Genomic DNA, 15,688 nt, shown 5'->3' on the forward strand with positions numbered 1-15,688 from the left:
TGTGCGAACCAAAGTGCAATGTTGTCGCGAGAGCACGCGGGTAGTTTAACCGAGACAGAGTTTATTGTTGTGTCCATTGTGGAATTATTACCGTGGATTTCGTTCGATGTCTGGTTATTCTCGAATGACATATTATTTTGATAATACGGCAAGCAATAGGCAGTATAAAAATAGGCAGATTTATGTGTAAAAATAGCAAGGAAACAAAAGCAATGACGACAGTAAATTTAGGTTTTGAAAAAAAATTTAAAATTCAAAAATGTTAGATTGATGGTATCCGGAAATTTCAAAAATCCCTTAATCTAGAGTGCATACAATGTAAATAATGTGAATGTACTGTGACGAGTTCAACTTGTCTGGTCACTTAATTTAATAAACATGTAACAATATTGTACACTTGCAAAATTTTTTTTTTTTTAAAAGTTATTTTATAATGTTCGTATTCGGAAATTTAACTGTAAAATCACTGTATGTAGGATTAATTATGGTTCGTTACTTGGTGTTGATTACTGGGCATTGATTTGTCATGGATGTTACGAGGTCCGGAACTGAAGTTCTGCCTGCGTAGTAAATCCGGTAGATCCTTGATCTGCGATGAAATTGATGTTGGTCTGCAGAGATTGTTGCGTTCTGCGGTGAATTTGATGCTTGGTCTGCAGCTGCTGGTGCGGTGTTTCACTGAAATTGAGATTTTTTGGCACTATACTATTCGAATATACGAGTTTTTTTGGTTCAGATTAGTGTGTATATTTGATATACTTAAGTTTCAGAATTGGTGGGACAATAATGTTTTTTTTTTAAATGTGCTTTATAATTCGACAATCAGACTCTAATAAATATACTGGACTTGAAAATGTTGAAAATGAGATTGTAAGTAATGAGATTGGAAGTTACTTACTCGATTGTCCAGGATTCCAGCTTCAACGATCGACCTACCGTGTCCACTAAATATTATTATCACCAGAAATGTCGAGGGTCACCAGTATGGCAGCGTGAACGTCGGGATCACCAGTATGGCAGTGTAAAGTCGGGATCACCAGTATGGCAGGATAAATGTAATTTACGATGGCTGCCGGTATCGTAAATCTGTGTTCAAGGAATTCTGATGATTGAAAGATAAAGGTCTGCGATCTTTGTTGAATTTATTTGCGGGAATGAATTTACAAGTTGAGTGAACGCAGAGACGGTGGTAGTAGAGAGTGGTGGTTTGGTCGAAAGTTGAAACTAGAATGGCAGAGAGTTGCGTTCCCGTCCGCGCTTGGCTCTCCCGGGGCTTCAGACGGCGGAGTAATTATTTAGTGTTATCATATGTGGGACGAGTTAAAGTAGTCCCCATAGTATCAAAAACAAAAGTCTCATGCTATTAAAAAGCTACATATTAAATCGCAAACAATCCACAAAAATAGGATCAACCTTAAGCGCTTACGACCTAGTAAAACATGGTGTTCCACAAGGAACTGTCTTAGGGCCACTACTCTTTCTAATCTACATCAATGACCTATGCAACATAGTAATACCAGGTAAAATTCTCTCTTTTGCCGATGATACTGCAATAACAGTACAAGGTAAAACATGGGAAGATACAATAAGTAAATCCAACAAATGCATTGCAATAGTCAAAGATTGGCTAGATAGAAATCTTCTTAGTCTAAATTATGAGAAAACCGTTTTTATTCCCTTCTATAATTCCCAAAAGGCATCCCCTAAAAATAATCTTAACCTGAAGTTCCATAATGTTAATTGTAACCCTGAGACATGCTCAAACTGCGAAGATGTAAAATTAGGAAATTATATCAAATACTTAGGTGTGACTATTGACTGTCAACTCAAATGGACTTATCACATAGAAAAAACTGTCAATAAACTGAGGCACCTAATTTACATATTCAAACGCATGAGCAATATCGTTAACATAAGAACTATGAGGCTCGTTTATGATGCATTGGTACTTTCATCCATTTCCTACGGAATAATCGCCTGGGGAGGAACATTCAATAACCATGTGAAACCTCTAGAAATTATTCAGAAGTCTATCACTAAGATAATGCACCAGAAGACCAAGACATATCCCACCGATAAATTGTTTAAGGAAACTGACATTATGGAACTAAGGCAGATCTACTGTGTCCAATGTCTTAAATTTGTATACACTCGTCCTTATAATTTCTGTAAAAATCCAAATCGTTCTAGCCAGAGACACAACATATGCATGTACACAGTGCCTCACTGCAAAACTAGGCTAGCCCAAAGACACATTAACTATATTGGCCCAAAATTGTTTAATTCCTTGCCGAGTTCCATCAAGATATGCCGAAACCTAAACTCGTATAAAATAAATGTCAAAAGCTGGGTAAAAAAGTATCTGGAAGTGAGAGAATTTTTTCTATAAGTTAGACGAATATGATACCTATATATGATAATATGTTACCATCTAAATTAAAAAAAAAAGTTTAACTTCTTTTGAACTCTTTTTTCATTAAAATAACCAAATGTACTATATGATTTTTTTTCTTTATTCTTATCTCTTTTTTCATTTAAACCATAGATAATATAACCACCACTGTTTTGATTTTCACCTTATAATGCCCACGCACAGGCTTCGCCTTTGTGGGATTTTTTTGTTACTCCTTGTATTTTGTATAATTGTATATGTAACTGTATGTATCAAAAAAAATTGACAATAAATAAAAAAAAAAGTTGGATATTCAGATCTAATAATAATTGGTTAATTTTTATTAACCAATCAACTAAAAAAAATCAACTGAAAAAACACCTCAGGGGCGCTAAACATAACTAAAGTCAAAATGTTTCGGTTTCAAATTGTGGTCTGACCAGGCCGACACTGAGATGTAAAATGAGAACAAAAGAAGCAATCATGTTTAAAGTAATAGATATACTTTATATCACAAAACTAGTTGCAACACGCTAACAGAATTTTTAAGTATCTGTTAATATTATCACCTCACACTAATTAACAACTATTTGAAAAATAATAAAGTTTTCCAAACTTTCGCACAATACCAAAGAAACATTATTTTATGGACAAAGAATGGGGTTACACTACAGATAAACCAAGGTGAGAAAAACATCTTAAACAGTGGCGTAGTAACTAACTCATGGACCTGGGCCAAGTTTGCAATCTAGACGATATCAAGCGAACAATTCTTGAATACCTCACAGTTCCAGGCTCTAATGTAACCAATTCAAGAAAATTGGAAGATGGGAGGAATCTACCTAACTCTACAGATGTAGTTATTAAACATAACCGGTCAGTGGCTGAGTTGGCATCGCGTCTGGGTCCCACACAGGCTTTGTGAGTTCAATTCCTCGACTGGCTAAGTCCTCCATCATGAGACAAGCAACATTTTCCACGTACTGCGGTGGTAGTAGGATATTTTCGAGTATTATCTGGTTATTCTTAATCTGGAAATGTCTTTTATCTTTCTTGAAAAAAAACTAAAGCTAGTTCAAGCCACATGTCATAAAATTCTGCATGTGAAGAACCCATACTATTTGAAAGAACTTTAAAATGGACTTGATTTCGTCTGATTCCAAAAATAAGGCTCTTACTGTTCTACCACAGAAGTTGAAAGAGCTTTTTATTTTGTATTCATACGCCTTTACTCAAATATGTATATTCAAACAGGCATTATGTTTATCTTGTGCTTTTGAATTTACCTTACCCTCCTGGTGGCTTCCTAAGCTGCCCAATACTAATATTTCATTGACCCTATACTATATGAGAAAATGAACACAATTTTATAGACTTGCAATGACTTCTTCAAGTGGCCCAGTTAACATTAAATTTTCAAAAAAAAAATTGTTTTTTTTTTACATATTACTGTAGCACCTCAGTTACAAAACGCAATCCAAGTAAGGTTTACTGATATTATTTATGGAGGCTCATGTTGGAATATTGTTTTTCGCTCTTGCAACTCTCCCTGGTGACTTCCCTTACAACAAACAGTCGCAAGTTTTTATAAACGGGAAGCGCACGAATCAAAATCACTCCCACACATCGAACACAAGAAAAGATTTGTCGTGTCCTGTATTTGGTGAATCGTAATAGTGTAAATACAACACGTTACTGGCTTATTGTGATTATATATCCGTGGGTGAAAAACGATTCATTATTTTTGAATAACGACAAATTATATAGAAAAAAGTGTGATAAAATACTGTTATTCCTGTCTTAAGCCATCACCAAATAATGCAACAATCTTAAAATAAATATAAAGCATTAAAAAGTCGAAACATAGTATAGGGTCATAAAAAAATCATTACACATGATCCAAAAAAAAAAATTTAACTCCGCCCTACCACCCAGGTAGTCACTACGTGACTGTCAATGTAGAAACCTTATAAAACAATAATTTAACTCATCTCTACCGCACAGGTAGTCACTATGTCACTGTGAATGTAGAAACCTTGTGAAAACAATAATTTAACTCCGCTCTACCGCCCAGGTAGTCACTACGTCACTGTGAATGTAGAAACCTTGTGAAAACAATAAATTTAAAAATAAGATTATCTATTCATCTATCTGCTTTATCTATTTTTGAACGCATTTATTCGGATTATTTTTTTTTCAAGAATGAACCATGGCAAACATGCACACACATATTTTGGATAAAATGATGGCGCAAATAGGTTGTGCCGTTCAATGCATAGGACCATAGTGGAAAGCCGTAACTGTTTCATTACATTATAAAAATAGTTGTATTACAATAAACAGCAGAAAGATTAATATTTTTTTCGTTAATTGTTAAAAATGGTTTGACACCACTGATACGTTTCTTGTACTTTAGGGTAGCTTCAGTATTTGTTAGGAACAATATTGTGACAATATTTTTTCACTCTAGTATTATTAGCCGGAGTCAGTGAGTGGTTTATTTATGGCCGGATTTAAAACAAGAATCTATACAAAACATGCTGAAGAATAATGTATCCACATATGTCACTGTAATTTTATATATTATTTGCTTATCTAGTAATACATACTCACTTTGACGCCATTTATATAATTTTAATAACTTGTCGGTCGGGCTCTCGGGACAGCCTGACGTGTTTTTCGTCGGTCTCGCTATCCTTCCCTAATTTATAGGGATATTTTATATATTCCGCCGTTAAAGTACACGTAAATGTTCTTTATTGTCTGTCAGTTACGTAAGTGCAATTATAATAATTTTACGGTGACAGGTGTGGAAGAATGACGAGTTTTAAGAATAAGAAGTAAGATTGTTTATCCCAAGGGATAGTATAAATGCAGTGTTAGTGAGCCCGAGTCCGGAATTTTTACCCGATGTGCACATCTTATCGGCGGTCGCAGCAACCTACCCGTCTCTCGCCACCCCGCACCGATACGTCAACTCCCGGTGCCGCAATAAAAAAAAATGCAGTGTCAGTGAGCCCAAGTTCGGCATTTGATAATTTTTACGAGATGTGGAGACCTCATCGGCCGTCGCATACCGATATTTCAACCCCCGCTGCCGCCACCATGCCTTCACCGGCGCTGTTGTAGACGTCTGTCGGCCATATGACCTGTCCGTGGATCGGTCACTGAATCTCCCTCGACCCTCGCCCTTACAAGATGACCCGTACAAGACAATCATCTGGCAATTTCTACACCCCCGCTGCACCGCCCCCGTGCCCCTACGCCCTAGGAAGGATGAAATCGAAATGAAGCCGCGTTTTTTGTCTTCTGTCAATATGAACTATTACAAACAATTATGCAGTGAATAGTTTATTGTTATAGTGATACGATACTTTTTGTTTTAGAATTAAGTCTTTTCATTTGGACATCTGGAACAGTTTAGATGACGTTAGGATTAAGTTAAATATTATATTAATTTGTATGTTAGTGATTTATACCTAAGTATCAGTATGTTAGACTAGATAAGCAGTTCGTAGAAGGGAATGGCTGACACAGGTGTCGATGAGGCTCGCTATCCATCACATCGCCAACCCTTCGGTGGCGCAAAGAGGAGGAAGGAACTCGAAAAATGTCGAATTGGTACGTGGAATATTAGAGGAGGTATGGAAAGAAAGATGAATGAATTGTGTGACACAATGGTTAGCAAATGTTTGGACATACTTTGTGTAACAGAGAGTATGAAAAAAGGAAGCGGTACAATGCAGCATAATGATAGGCTCATCATTTGGTCTGGGAGACCAGATACTGAGAGGGCGTGTCAGGGTGTTGCAGCACTACTGTCTCCCAGAATGCCTAGGGTCTTTGGGAGTATCTCCCCCCCCCCTCCATTTTACATTTCTTCGAGGGTACTCTCGAAAAACTGGCTAAGGGTCGCGGGTGCTTGGGATCGTTGTTGCCAGGCCGCTTGCCACGCTCATTCTTGCCGGGACTGCCCCGTGATAGTGGGGTAAACTGCCCTCGATACGCGGCTTGTATATTTTTATGTTTCAATCATACTTCCACTTATAAATATTGTGCTCCTTATTTATTATTTAATTTTAGATGCCAAACCACCAGGCGAACACATTTCAGATGTGTTCTTATTTTGTGTTACTATTAATGTAAGTATGCATACATTATTTCGTACTAACAATCATGCATGCAGGGACATTGGAGGGTCTAGAATCGTTTTAAAATAAATTTAGCTTCTTTTTACAAAACAAAATTAGAGTCCTGACGTGTGCGGTTAAGGAGGTTAAACAATCAGTTTCCTCACACAGCCGTCGGGAAAGGGTGGGTCCCCTCCAATGTCTCCTAGAATGATTGAATGTATGTTGCAGTATGAATGTGTAAGTCCGAGAATAATGTGGATCTGGTTCAAAATCGGTTTGACAAGGCTGTTTCTTGTTGTTTGTTATGCCCCTGTCAATTCTGAGAGTGACGAAGAGAAAGATGATTTTTGGACTGGTGTGAATGATGTGATGAGACTGAAAAATATTAATGAAAGGATTATAATGGCAGGCGATTTGAATGGGTGGGTAGGAATTAGACGTGACGGATTTGAATCAGCCTTAGGTATGTTTGGGGATAAAAGAATGAATGACAACGGGAACAGAATACTTGAAGTATGTTAGAGTGGAACCTGTTCGTGTCCAATACTTTTTTCGAACATAAAGGTATCCACCAATATACGTGGGAAAGAGGAAATGAGAGGTCAACTATCGATTTTGTAGTAATTGACTCTAGGTTGAGAGCCGTTACCGAGGACACGAGAGTTTTCAGAGGGGCTGAGGTTGAAACTGACCACTTTTTGGTGGTATCGAGAGTAAACCTCTTTCGGGGTTGGCGCTCTAAAGTGAAAACGGTACTAACTCCAACAAGAGTCAAAATAGAAAAACTGCAAAACGATAATGTGAGAAGTAAGTATGTGAATTGTGCAGAGATGAGATTGAATGAGAAGAAAATGGACGGTCTAAGCATAGACAAAACATGGAACCAGTTGTGAATGTCTTTGTAAATCTGCTAGAAAAGTTTGTAGTATAAGTACGCAAGGTAAGAAGAAAGGTGATGCATGGTGGGATGATGAGATTAAAGCACTGATCTCAGAGAAGAAGAAAGCATGGTTATGTCTGATTGTGGCTGGAAGTGCTTCCAGTGAAGAGAAGGATCGAGCAAAAGAAGTATAAGGAATGTAAGAAAAAAGTAAGAGTTGGAGTGGAAGAACGAAAGAAACGCCAGGAAGAGGAAGAAGGAATGAAAATGACAAACCATTTCCAAGAAAACATTAAGTTGTTTTGGAAGGAAGTCAAAAGGTCCCGGTTTGGCCCAGAAAACGGAAGCATGAAAGTGATAAAATCGAAAGATGGAAAAATGTTGACGAATGAGGAAAAAATAAAAGAGAGACGGATGAAGTATTTCGAGGAAGTCTTTGAAAGCGAAGTGAGTGACAGTGATTATAGCGGCGAATCAGATATGAATGATGGTGGACTGAATGTTACCGAAATTAGCATGGATGAGATAGAAAGATCAATTAAGTGTATGAAGAATGGTAAGGCTGTCGGTTTCGACAATATTGCTGCTGATTATTTTAAAAGAGGTAGCCGTATAATTCTCACATGGTTGTGCAATCTTTTTAACCAATGTTGAAAGGAAGGTTACACGCCTTTAGATTGAAGAAGGGCAGTAATCATGCCATTATACAAAGGTAAAGGGTCACGTATGGAATGTGGGAATCATAGGGCTATTAGCCTGCTAAGTTCAGTTGGCAAGCTGTATGGTAGAATTTTGATTGAAAGGGTAAGAAAGGAAACAAAGGATAAAATATGGGATGTGCAAGGTGCTTTTATGAGTGGAAGGGGGTGCATCGACCAGATCTTCTCATTGCGTATGCTCACCGAGAAGTTTCTGGCAAAAAACCAGAAAATTTTCTGTGCCTTTGTAGATCTACAAAAAGCATACGACCGAGTCGACAGGAAAAAGCTATGGAAGGTGTTGTCCAAGTATGGAGTGAATACAAATCTGACTCAGGTAATTGCGTCTCTATATGAGGGAAGCGTTGCATGTGTTGATGTGGGGTGAACGGTGGTTTGATATCACAAAAGGTGTAAAACAAGGCTGCGTAATGTCACCGTGGTTATTCAATCTATACATGGATAATTGTATGCAAGAATTGAAAGAGGTGGGATTGGGCGCGAATTTGAGTGATCTGAAAGTATGTTGCCTGTTGTATGCTGATGGTGCTGTGCTGATTGCTAATAGTATGGATGATCTGCAGTCTCTCGTGTCTAGGATGAACGAAGTATGCATGAAAAATGAGTTAATGATGAATGTAAGTAAGTCTAAAGTAATGGTGTTTGAAAGAGAGAGTACGAAAACAGTGTGCAATATAGCTGTGAATGGGGAATACTTGGAGCAGGTGGATGAGTTTGTGTATTTATGAAGCATGTTTACGAGAGATGTGAAGGCTGACAGAGATATTGAAAGAAGAGTAAAAGCAGGTAGCTCCATTAATGGAGGACTGAACGCAGTTGGCGCTAACAAAAAATTGTCCAAAGAAGCGAAGTTAGCAGTCCACAATGGAGTGCTGGTACCTACCCTGATGTATGGAAGTGAGGCATGGAACTGGCAAAGAAAGGATGAGATTGAATGCTGTTGAAATGAGATCCCTGAGGCGTATGTGTGGTAAAACCATGTATGATCGTGTGAGGAATGTGGAAATCCGCAAAGAGTGCAAGGCTGATGTAAGCGTAATGAGTAAGATCAAGAAAGGGGTGCTTAGATGGTTTGGGCATGTAGAGCGAATGAGCGAAGAAAAGAGTATAAGGAGAATATACGATGCAAATGTGAATGGTAGCAGAAGTCGGGGACGCCCGAGGAAGACATGGCACGACCAAGTGAATCAGATACTTGAGTCGGGCCATGTCAAGAGTCAGAACAATAGAAGAGTATGTATGAGACGATGTATGAATGTGAATGAGGCAAGGAGTGTGTGCCAAGACCGAGTTGTTTGGCGGTCCGTCCTCTCTGCCTACCCCTGCGGGGAAGCGGCGTGATGGTTAGTTAGTTAGTTAATAACTTCTTATATATGTATATATATATAAAAATTGACATACAAGGAATTTAAAAAGAATATTAAATATATATTTAATTCCTTACTCTTTACTATCTTTTATATTCTTTTTAAATTCCTTGTATGTCAATTTTTTGGTACAATCTTTCAAATTATTTTAATGTATTTTACATAAACAGTAACTCGCACATATAAAATATCAACAGTTAATTTTTTTTTACTAATACATTTTTCGTAAAATGATTTTTTTTTTAAATTATAATACTTATATTTTCTCAATGTATTGTATATATAATTTAATATTCTTGGCAACGGATAATGCGCCTTAGTGTGCATTTCTGTAGAATGGGTTTCCCTTGATGGGCAGAGGATGAGCCACAGTGTTGAACACCCACTCGTCCAGTGAGATCAGCGAATCGTCAGAGAACAGCAAGTAGAAGTACTGAAACAAATTATACTTATACTTAAAAATTATTACCCAATTAAACCTGACCATTATTATTATCAATGCGCGTTAAATAGTCAAGTTACCACATGATAAAATTAAATAGATTATTTGTGGTTACCTTCAATGTTTAAGCTATGAAGTAGTTTGGCAGGGTGTCATCTTTAGGCGAGTTCAATATGTATACATTCTAAAATTTTGTGGTTAACTTCAATATTTCAGCTATGAAGTAGTTTGGCAGGGTGCCATCGCTAGGCGAGTTCAATATGTATACATTCTTAATAGATTATTTGTGGTTACCTTCAATATTTCAGCTATGAAGTAGTTTGGCAGGGTGTCATCGCTAGGCGAGTTCAATATGTATACATTCTTAATAGATTATTTGTGGCTACTTTCAATGTTTCAGCTATGGAGTAGTTTGGCAGGGTGTCAAATCTAAGCGAGTTCAATATGTATACATTCTAAATAGATTATTTGAGGTTACCTTCAATGTTTCAGCTATGGAGTAGTTTGGCAGGGTGTCATCTCTAGGCGAGTTCAATATATATACATTCTTAATAGATTATTTGTGATTATCTTCAATGTCTCAGCTATGGAGTAGTTTGGCAGGGTGTCATCTCTAGGCGAGTTCAATATGTAATATAAACAATTAATTTACAATAAATCCCGGATAAACTAATACTTTAAAACTGTATTTGGTTATAGTCAATCAGAGAAGCGCTGACATACAGTTTTAATTAAGTGGTGTTTGTATGAGGATAAACTAGCAATGTTTATAGATTCATCCAAAACAAATTTATTACCAAGTACATGTAGGCGATTCATTATGGAATTGAGTTCAGCGTTAGATCCTGTATTCTTGCAATGATAGGGTAATTTGAAACGAACTGATCGACTAGGTACACGGAAACATATTAGCGAAAGAAGTTCAGGGGAGTTCAACAGGTTGGTAACGATTTTAAATAAATAAAATAGGTCAAAACAAATTCTTCTTTCTTTTAATGTATCGAGTCCCAATAATTGTAACAGAGAGGGGTAATTAATGTTTTCGATGAATATTCCCAATTTAAAATTAATATAACGTAAAAATTTATGTTGGACTCGCTCAAGGGAATTCTCATGTACACTGTAGTAAGGACTCCAAATGGTGGTGTTAAATTCTAGTTGGCTTCTAACAAGTGAAGTGTAAAGTAATTTGACAGTTTTTAAATTTTTAAAATCCTTTGAAATCCGTAAGACAAATCCTAACATTTGCATTGCTTTAATGGTTATTTTATTAATATGTTTAATGAATGTTAATTTAGTGTCAAAGGTTATACCAAGGTCTCTTATTTTATCAACAGATAATAAGGTGTGATTTTTGAGAAAGTAGGTGAACAACAATGGGTTTTTTTTCTGTGGAATCTCATAAGTTGACATTTTTTTACATTAAGTGTTAATTTGTTTTTAAGACACCAATCGTTAAAGCTATTAATATTAGATTGAAGTGTTAGACAGTCCTCGATATTGTCAATAATTCTATATATCTTCATATCATCAGCGAACATTAGAATGAGAACACGGGTGAATATGTTTGTTACGTCGTTAATGAATAAATTAAAAAGTATAGGACCAAGATGCGAACCCTGGGGTACGCCACTGGTAGCTTCGAACATGTAGGATAAGTGATCATTAATACAGACAGTTAACTGACGCCTAAGTAAGTAACTCTTAAACCAAGATAAAAGGTTTCCATTAATTCCGAGTTTCAAAAGTTTATTAATGAGGATTTTATGACAGACCTTATCAAACGCCTTACTGAAGTCGGTATATATAGAATCAACTTGTTGTTTGTTGGCAAGTGCATTGGAAATAAAATTTTCATAAAATGTTGGGTTAGTTAAAGTTGATCTGCCGGAGATAAAGCCGTGTTGACAAGTTGCGATACAAGAGTTTACAAAGAAGCTGATTTTCTTAAGAATCAATTTCTCAAAAAGTTTAGGTATAGACGATTGAATACAGATAGGCCGATAATTTTCAACAAAGGATTTATCACCACTTTTAAATACAGGAGTAAGGTAGCTAAGTTTCCATATTTGTGGGAAGTGTCCTGTGGAGAGTGACTTATTAAACAGTATATTAAGCGGAACAGATAAACTTTGGACACAATTCTTAAGTAAGATGGAAGGAATCTTATCAGGTCCCGAGCTTGTTTTAGGTTCAAGTGATTTAATACAGACTATAATGTCTTCAATATCAATATGTATCTGCGATAAGTGTAAATTTATATCCGAATTGAAGTAAGGAATTAAGTCATCTGGAATATCAGGTTCATACACGTCCTTAAAGTAATCAGCAAACATGTTAACAATTTCATAAATTTTACTGGAGCTATTTTGTCTGTAACGTATATTACCAGAAATACCAGCATCATTGTTTTTCATTGATTTTGTGTATTTCCAAAAGTATTTTACATCATGAAGTATCGTGTTCTCAACCGAATGAATGTAATTTTTATAACATCTTTTTGTAATTTTTTTGCAATCTCTTCTAATATTGTTGAATGCCATATAGTTGGGAATTGTTCTGTGTTCTTTATATTTTTTATGTGTTTCTTTTTTAATAACAATTAACTAAATTAATTCTTTGCTGAACCATATCGGATACTTTCGTACTTTATGATAAATTAGAGGAATTGTGTCGGAAATGATACTATTCAGTTGAGAGTAAAATAGTTCTACGCTATAGTTGAGATCACCTTCCTTGAGAACAGACCAATTTACTTTGTTAAGTGCATGATTAATGTCCTGGTAATTAGCATTAATGAAATTACGACTACAATTTTTAATTAGGGGGTCACACTCTATTGTAATAGGTACTAGTATTGTAAGTGGAGGGTGGTGATTATCAATTGGGTCAAAGGATTCGGCTGACTCATAGACTTTTATATCCTCATCAGTAGAGAAAATTAAATCAAGTGTCCGGTTACTACAATTCAGCACATTGTTACATTGAAAAAGACCTAAATAGTTCGACATGTCTAAGATTTCTCTCTCGCACGCCGTTAATGGTAAGTAATCCAAATCATTAAATTTACAATTAGGTAGGTTATAATCACCGCAAATTATAATATTATGATTAGGGTGGTTAGATTTGAGTAGCTCGACATCTTCACAATGATTTTTATACATTATTATATTAGAATTTGGTGGAATATATACACATCCGATGATAGTTTTTTTGGATTTATCGTTTAACATTACAAAAATTTGCTCAACATCATTGTTTTTGTTTTTTAATAATTTCGATGAAATTTTTTTATTTACTGCTATCAGGACGCCTCCTCCTCTTGATTTAGAGCTGGTGTTTCGATTTCGGTCAATTCGGTAGATACTGTGGTTAGGTAGACCGAGCTCCGCTGAGTATATCGATGGTTCCAGCCAGGTCTCAGAGAGTATGATGATGTCCTGTGTGATGGTGGGTGCATTAGTTCTAAAGTCACTGAGTTTAGTCCGAAGTCCCCTGACGTTCTGGTAGAAGATGTAACGTGGCGCGGTTATAAGTTTTTTTGGTATATTTGTTATAATTTTGGGTCTATTGTTGATATATTTGATAATTAAATTATTTTCTCCCTTGCTTTTTCGATCCTCCAGCTCCTTCCACAAGTTTTGTACTTCTTGCCGTTGAAGCATTGTTAAGTCATTCTTGGTCTTGATAGTTACATTTCCATACGGTATTCCTTTTTTCTGTAGAACAGTTCTGGCTTGATATTTATCGGACAGTTCGACCTTGATGGGGCGTGTTTGATTAGTGTCCTTCTTACCCAATCGATACACTTTAATTAGCGAGGTATCTACATTATCAACATTGTTAAGAATATTCTTGAAATTATTCAGATCTTCGCTCATTGTTGTAGTTTGAGAATTACCCGAGCTTTCAGGAACATTGAACATTATTACATTTTAAGATCGCGATTTTCTCTCGTCCATTTCATTCAAAGTTTCGCAAATTCCTGTTAGTTGTTCCGTTTCGATGTTGGTAGTTAATAGATTATTTGTGGTTACCTTCAATATTTCAGCTATGAAGTAGTTTGGCAGGGTGTCATCGCTAGGCGAGTTCAATATGTATACATTCTTAATATATTATTTGTGGCTACTTTCAATGTTTCAGCTATGAAGTAGTTTGGCAGGGTGTCATCTCTAGGCGAGTTCAATATGTATACATTCTTAATAGATTATTTGTGGTTACCTTCTATGTTTCAGCTATGAAGTAGTTTGGCAGGGTGTCATCTTTAGACGAGTTCAATATGTATAAATTCTTAATAGATTATTTGTGGTTACCTTCAATGTTTCAGCTATGAATTTGTTTTGCAGTCTGTTATCTCTAGGTGAATCCAATAAGTTTACATACTTAATTCCCGTGTATCCGAATTCCACACGGCAATACTTCTCAATGGCCTACAAATAAAAGGAAAACATTGTGTTTTGGATTATGATTTCATTTTATATGGTATTAACAGATTTTAAAGTTTAAAAAAAACCCACAAATAGGTGATAATGGATTTCTTATCCTCAATGATATGCTGGCATACTGGGTACACATCTTGTGCATCTGATAGGCGACATCGGCACACCAACAGTAAATGGTTATTTATCTGATTGAAATGAAAGTGTCCTCCTAAAACAATAGACATTTTTCATCCCCAAGGGCTGAATGTGTCACAGTAGCAGTGTCCTGTTAACACTTAGTTCCATTAGCTTCCTCTTTTTTATATGATACCTCACAAGAGCGCCTCTGTCTATACAATGTAGAGACATGGGAACTATATCGCCACTCGGTTGGGCAGCATTGTGAGGCGGGTCAAAATAGGGGCTGTAAGATGGGATTTATTAATGCGGGTCTTGAAGGGGCCCGAATTATATGAAGCAGGAAAAACGGATGCCGGTAGCTCGTTCCACATACGAGTCGACTTACACAAGAACCAGTCACCACAAAGAAACGACCCATTCTCATGAAGCCAACATCAACGGTGAACTTGTGTTCCGTTCATGCCTGTCGGGTTTTGCACCGGTGCACCGAAAATCAATGCTGCTAGCTCCTTAAAAGAGCAGGCTCCATTAAAATACCTGTATAACAGACTCCCAGACAGATGCCAAAATTTTTGTTGTTGACAAATTCAATTGTTGGACATATTTGAGATATTTACAGGGTTAACAGCTGATCACTCAGAATCTGCTAGGCCCAGTTTCTTGGAAGCCAGCTTTACTCGGACTTCCGTGAGCCCCGATACTTTGTGCCGTTCTGAGTATTTCAAAGGAGTCTGTTTTGGGGAGGGTGCTCCCATCAACTTCAACATTCATTATTTCATTCATTAATTGACTGATCTCCCTCCTTGTTGAAATCAGACACGCTGGATTTTTGAGATGTTTAAACGGTTTGTCCTTACTCCAGGAATGAACTTTCCTGAGGTCATCTTTTTGTCTCAAAACTTCCCGGGTTGTTCGAACAACTGGAAGTGTCGAGCTAATAATAATAATAATAAATAACAATATTTTGATGATTTGTATAGCGCCGTTTTTTGTGCAAAATCACCTCAAGGGCGCTGTACAAATATATAATACACTTCTACAATGATCTATGTTATTACTAACTATGTATATATGGAGATAATATACAGTACCATACTTACCTGGTAGGTCGCTTAAGATTAACACTTAATTAACATTAACCAATTGTTTATTAGCGAAATTTAGATACAGGTTTTAGGACATCATTGTAAAAT

General features: G+C 36.4%; 1 protein-coding gene across 1 annotated transcript in view; it reads right to left on the minus strand.

Annotated features, from left to right (window-relative positions):
- Positions 1-9,688: 9,688 nt before the first annotated feature.
- The window catches only part of LOC149422904 (mannosyl-oligosaccharide alpha-1,2-mannosidase IA-like), a 64,769-nt gene continuing 58,769 nt past the window's right edge, over positions 9,689-15,688 (minus strand). Inside the window, exons 8-9 of the mRNA XM_089633021.1 lie at positions 14,247-14,363; positions 9,689-9,924 (exon numbers count right to left, since the gene is read on the minus strand). Coding sequence (XP_089489147.1) covers positions 9,808-9,924; positions 14,247-14,363 — 234 coding nt within the window. The 3' untranslated portion in view covers positions 9,689-9,807. The remainder of the gene's footprint in view (positions 9,925-14,246; positions 14,364-15,688) is intronic.

Source organism: Hesperophylax consimilis, chromosome 6, assembly GCF_061612785.1.
Source record: "Hesperophylax consimilis isolate HC1 chromosome 6, BYU_Hcon_1.0, whole genome shotgun sequence".
In the NCBI taxonomy this organism is placed as follows: Eukaryota; Metazoa; Arthropoda; class Insecta; order Trichoptera; family Limnephilidae; genus Hesperophylax; species Hesperophylax consimilis.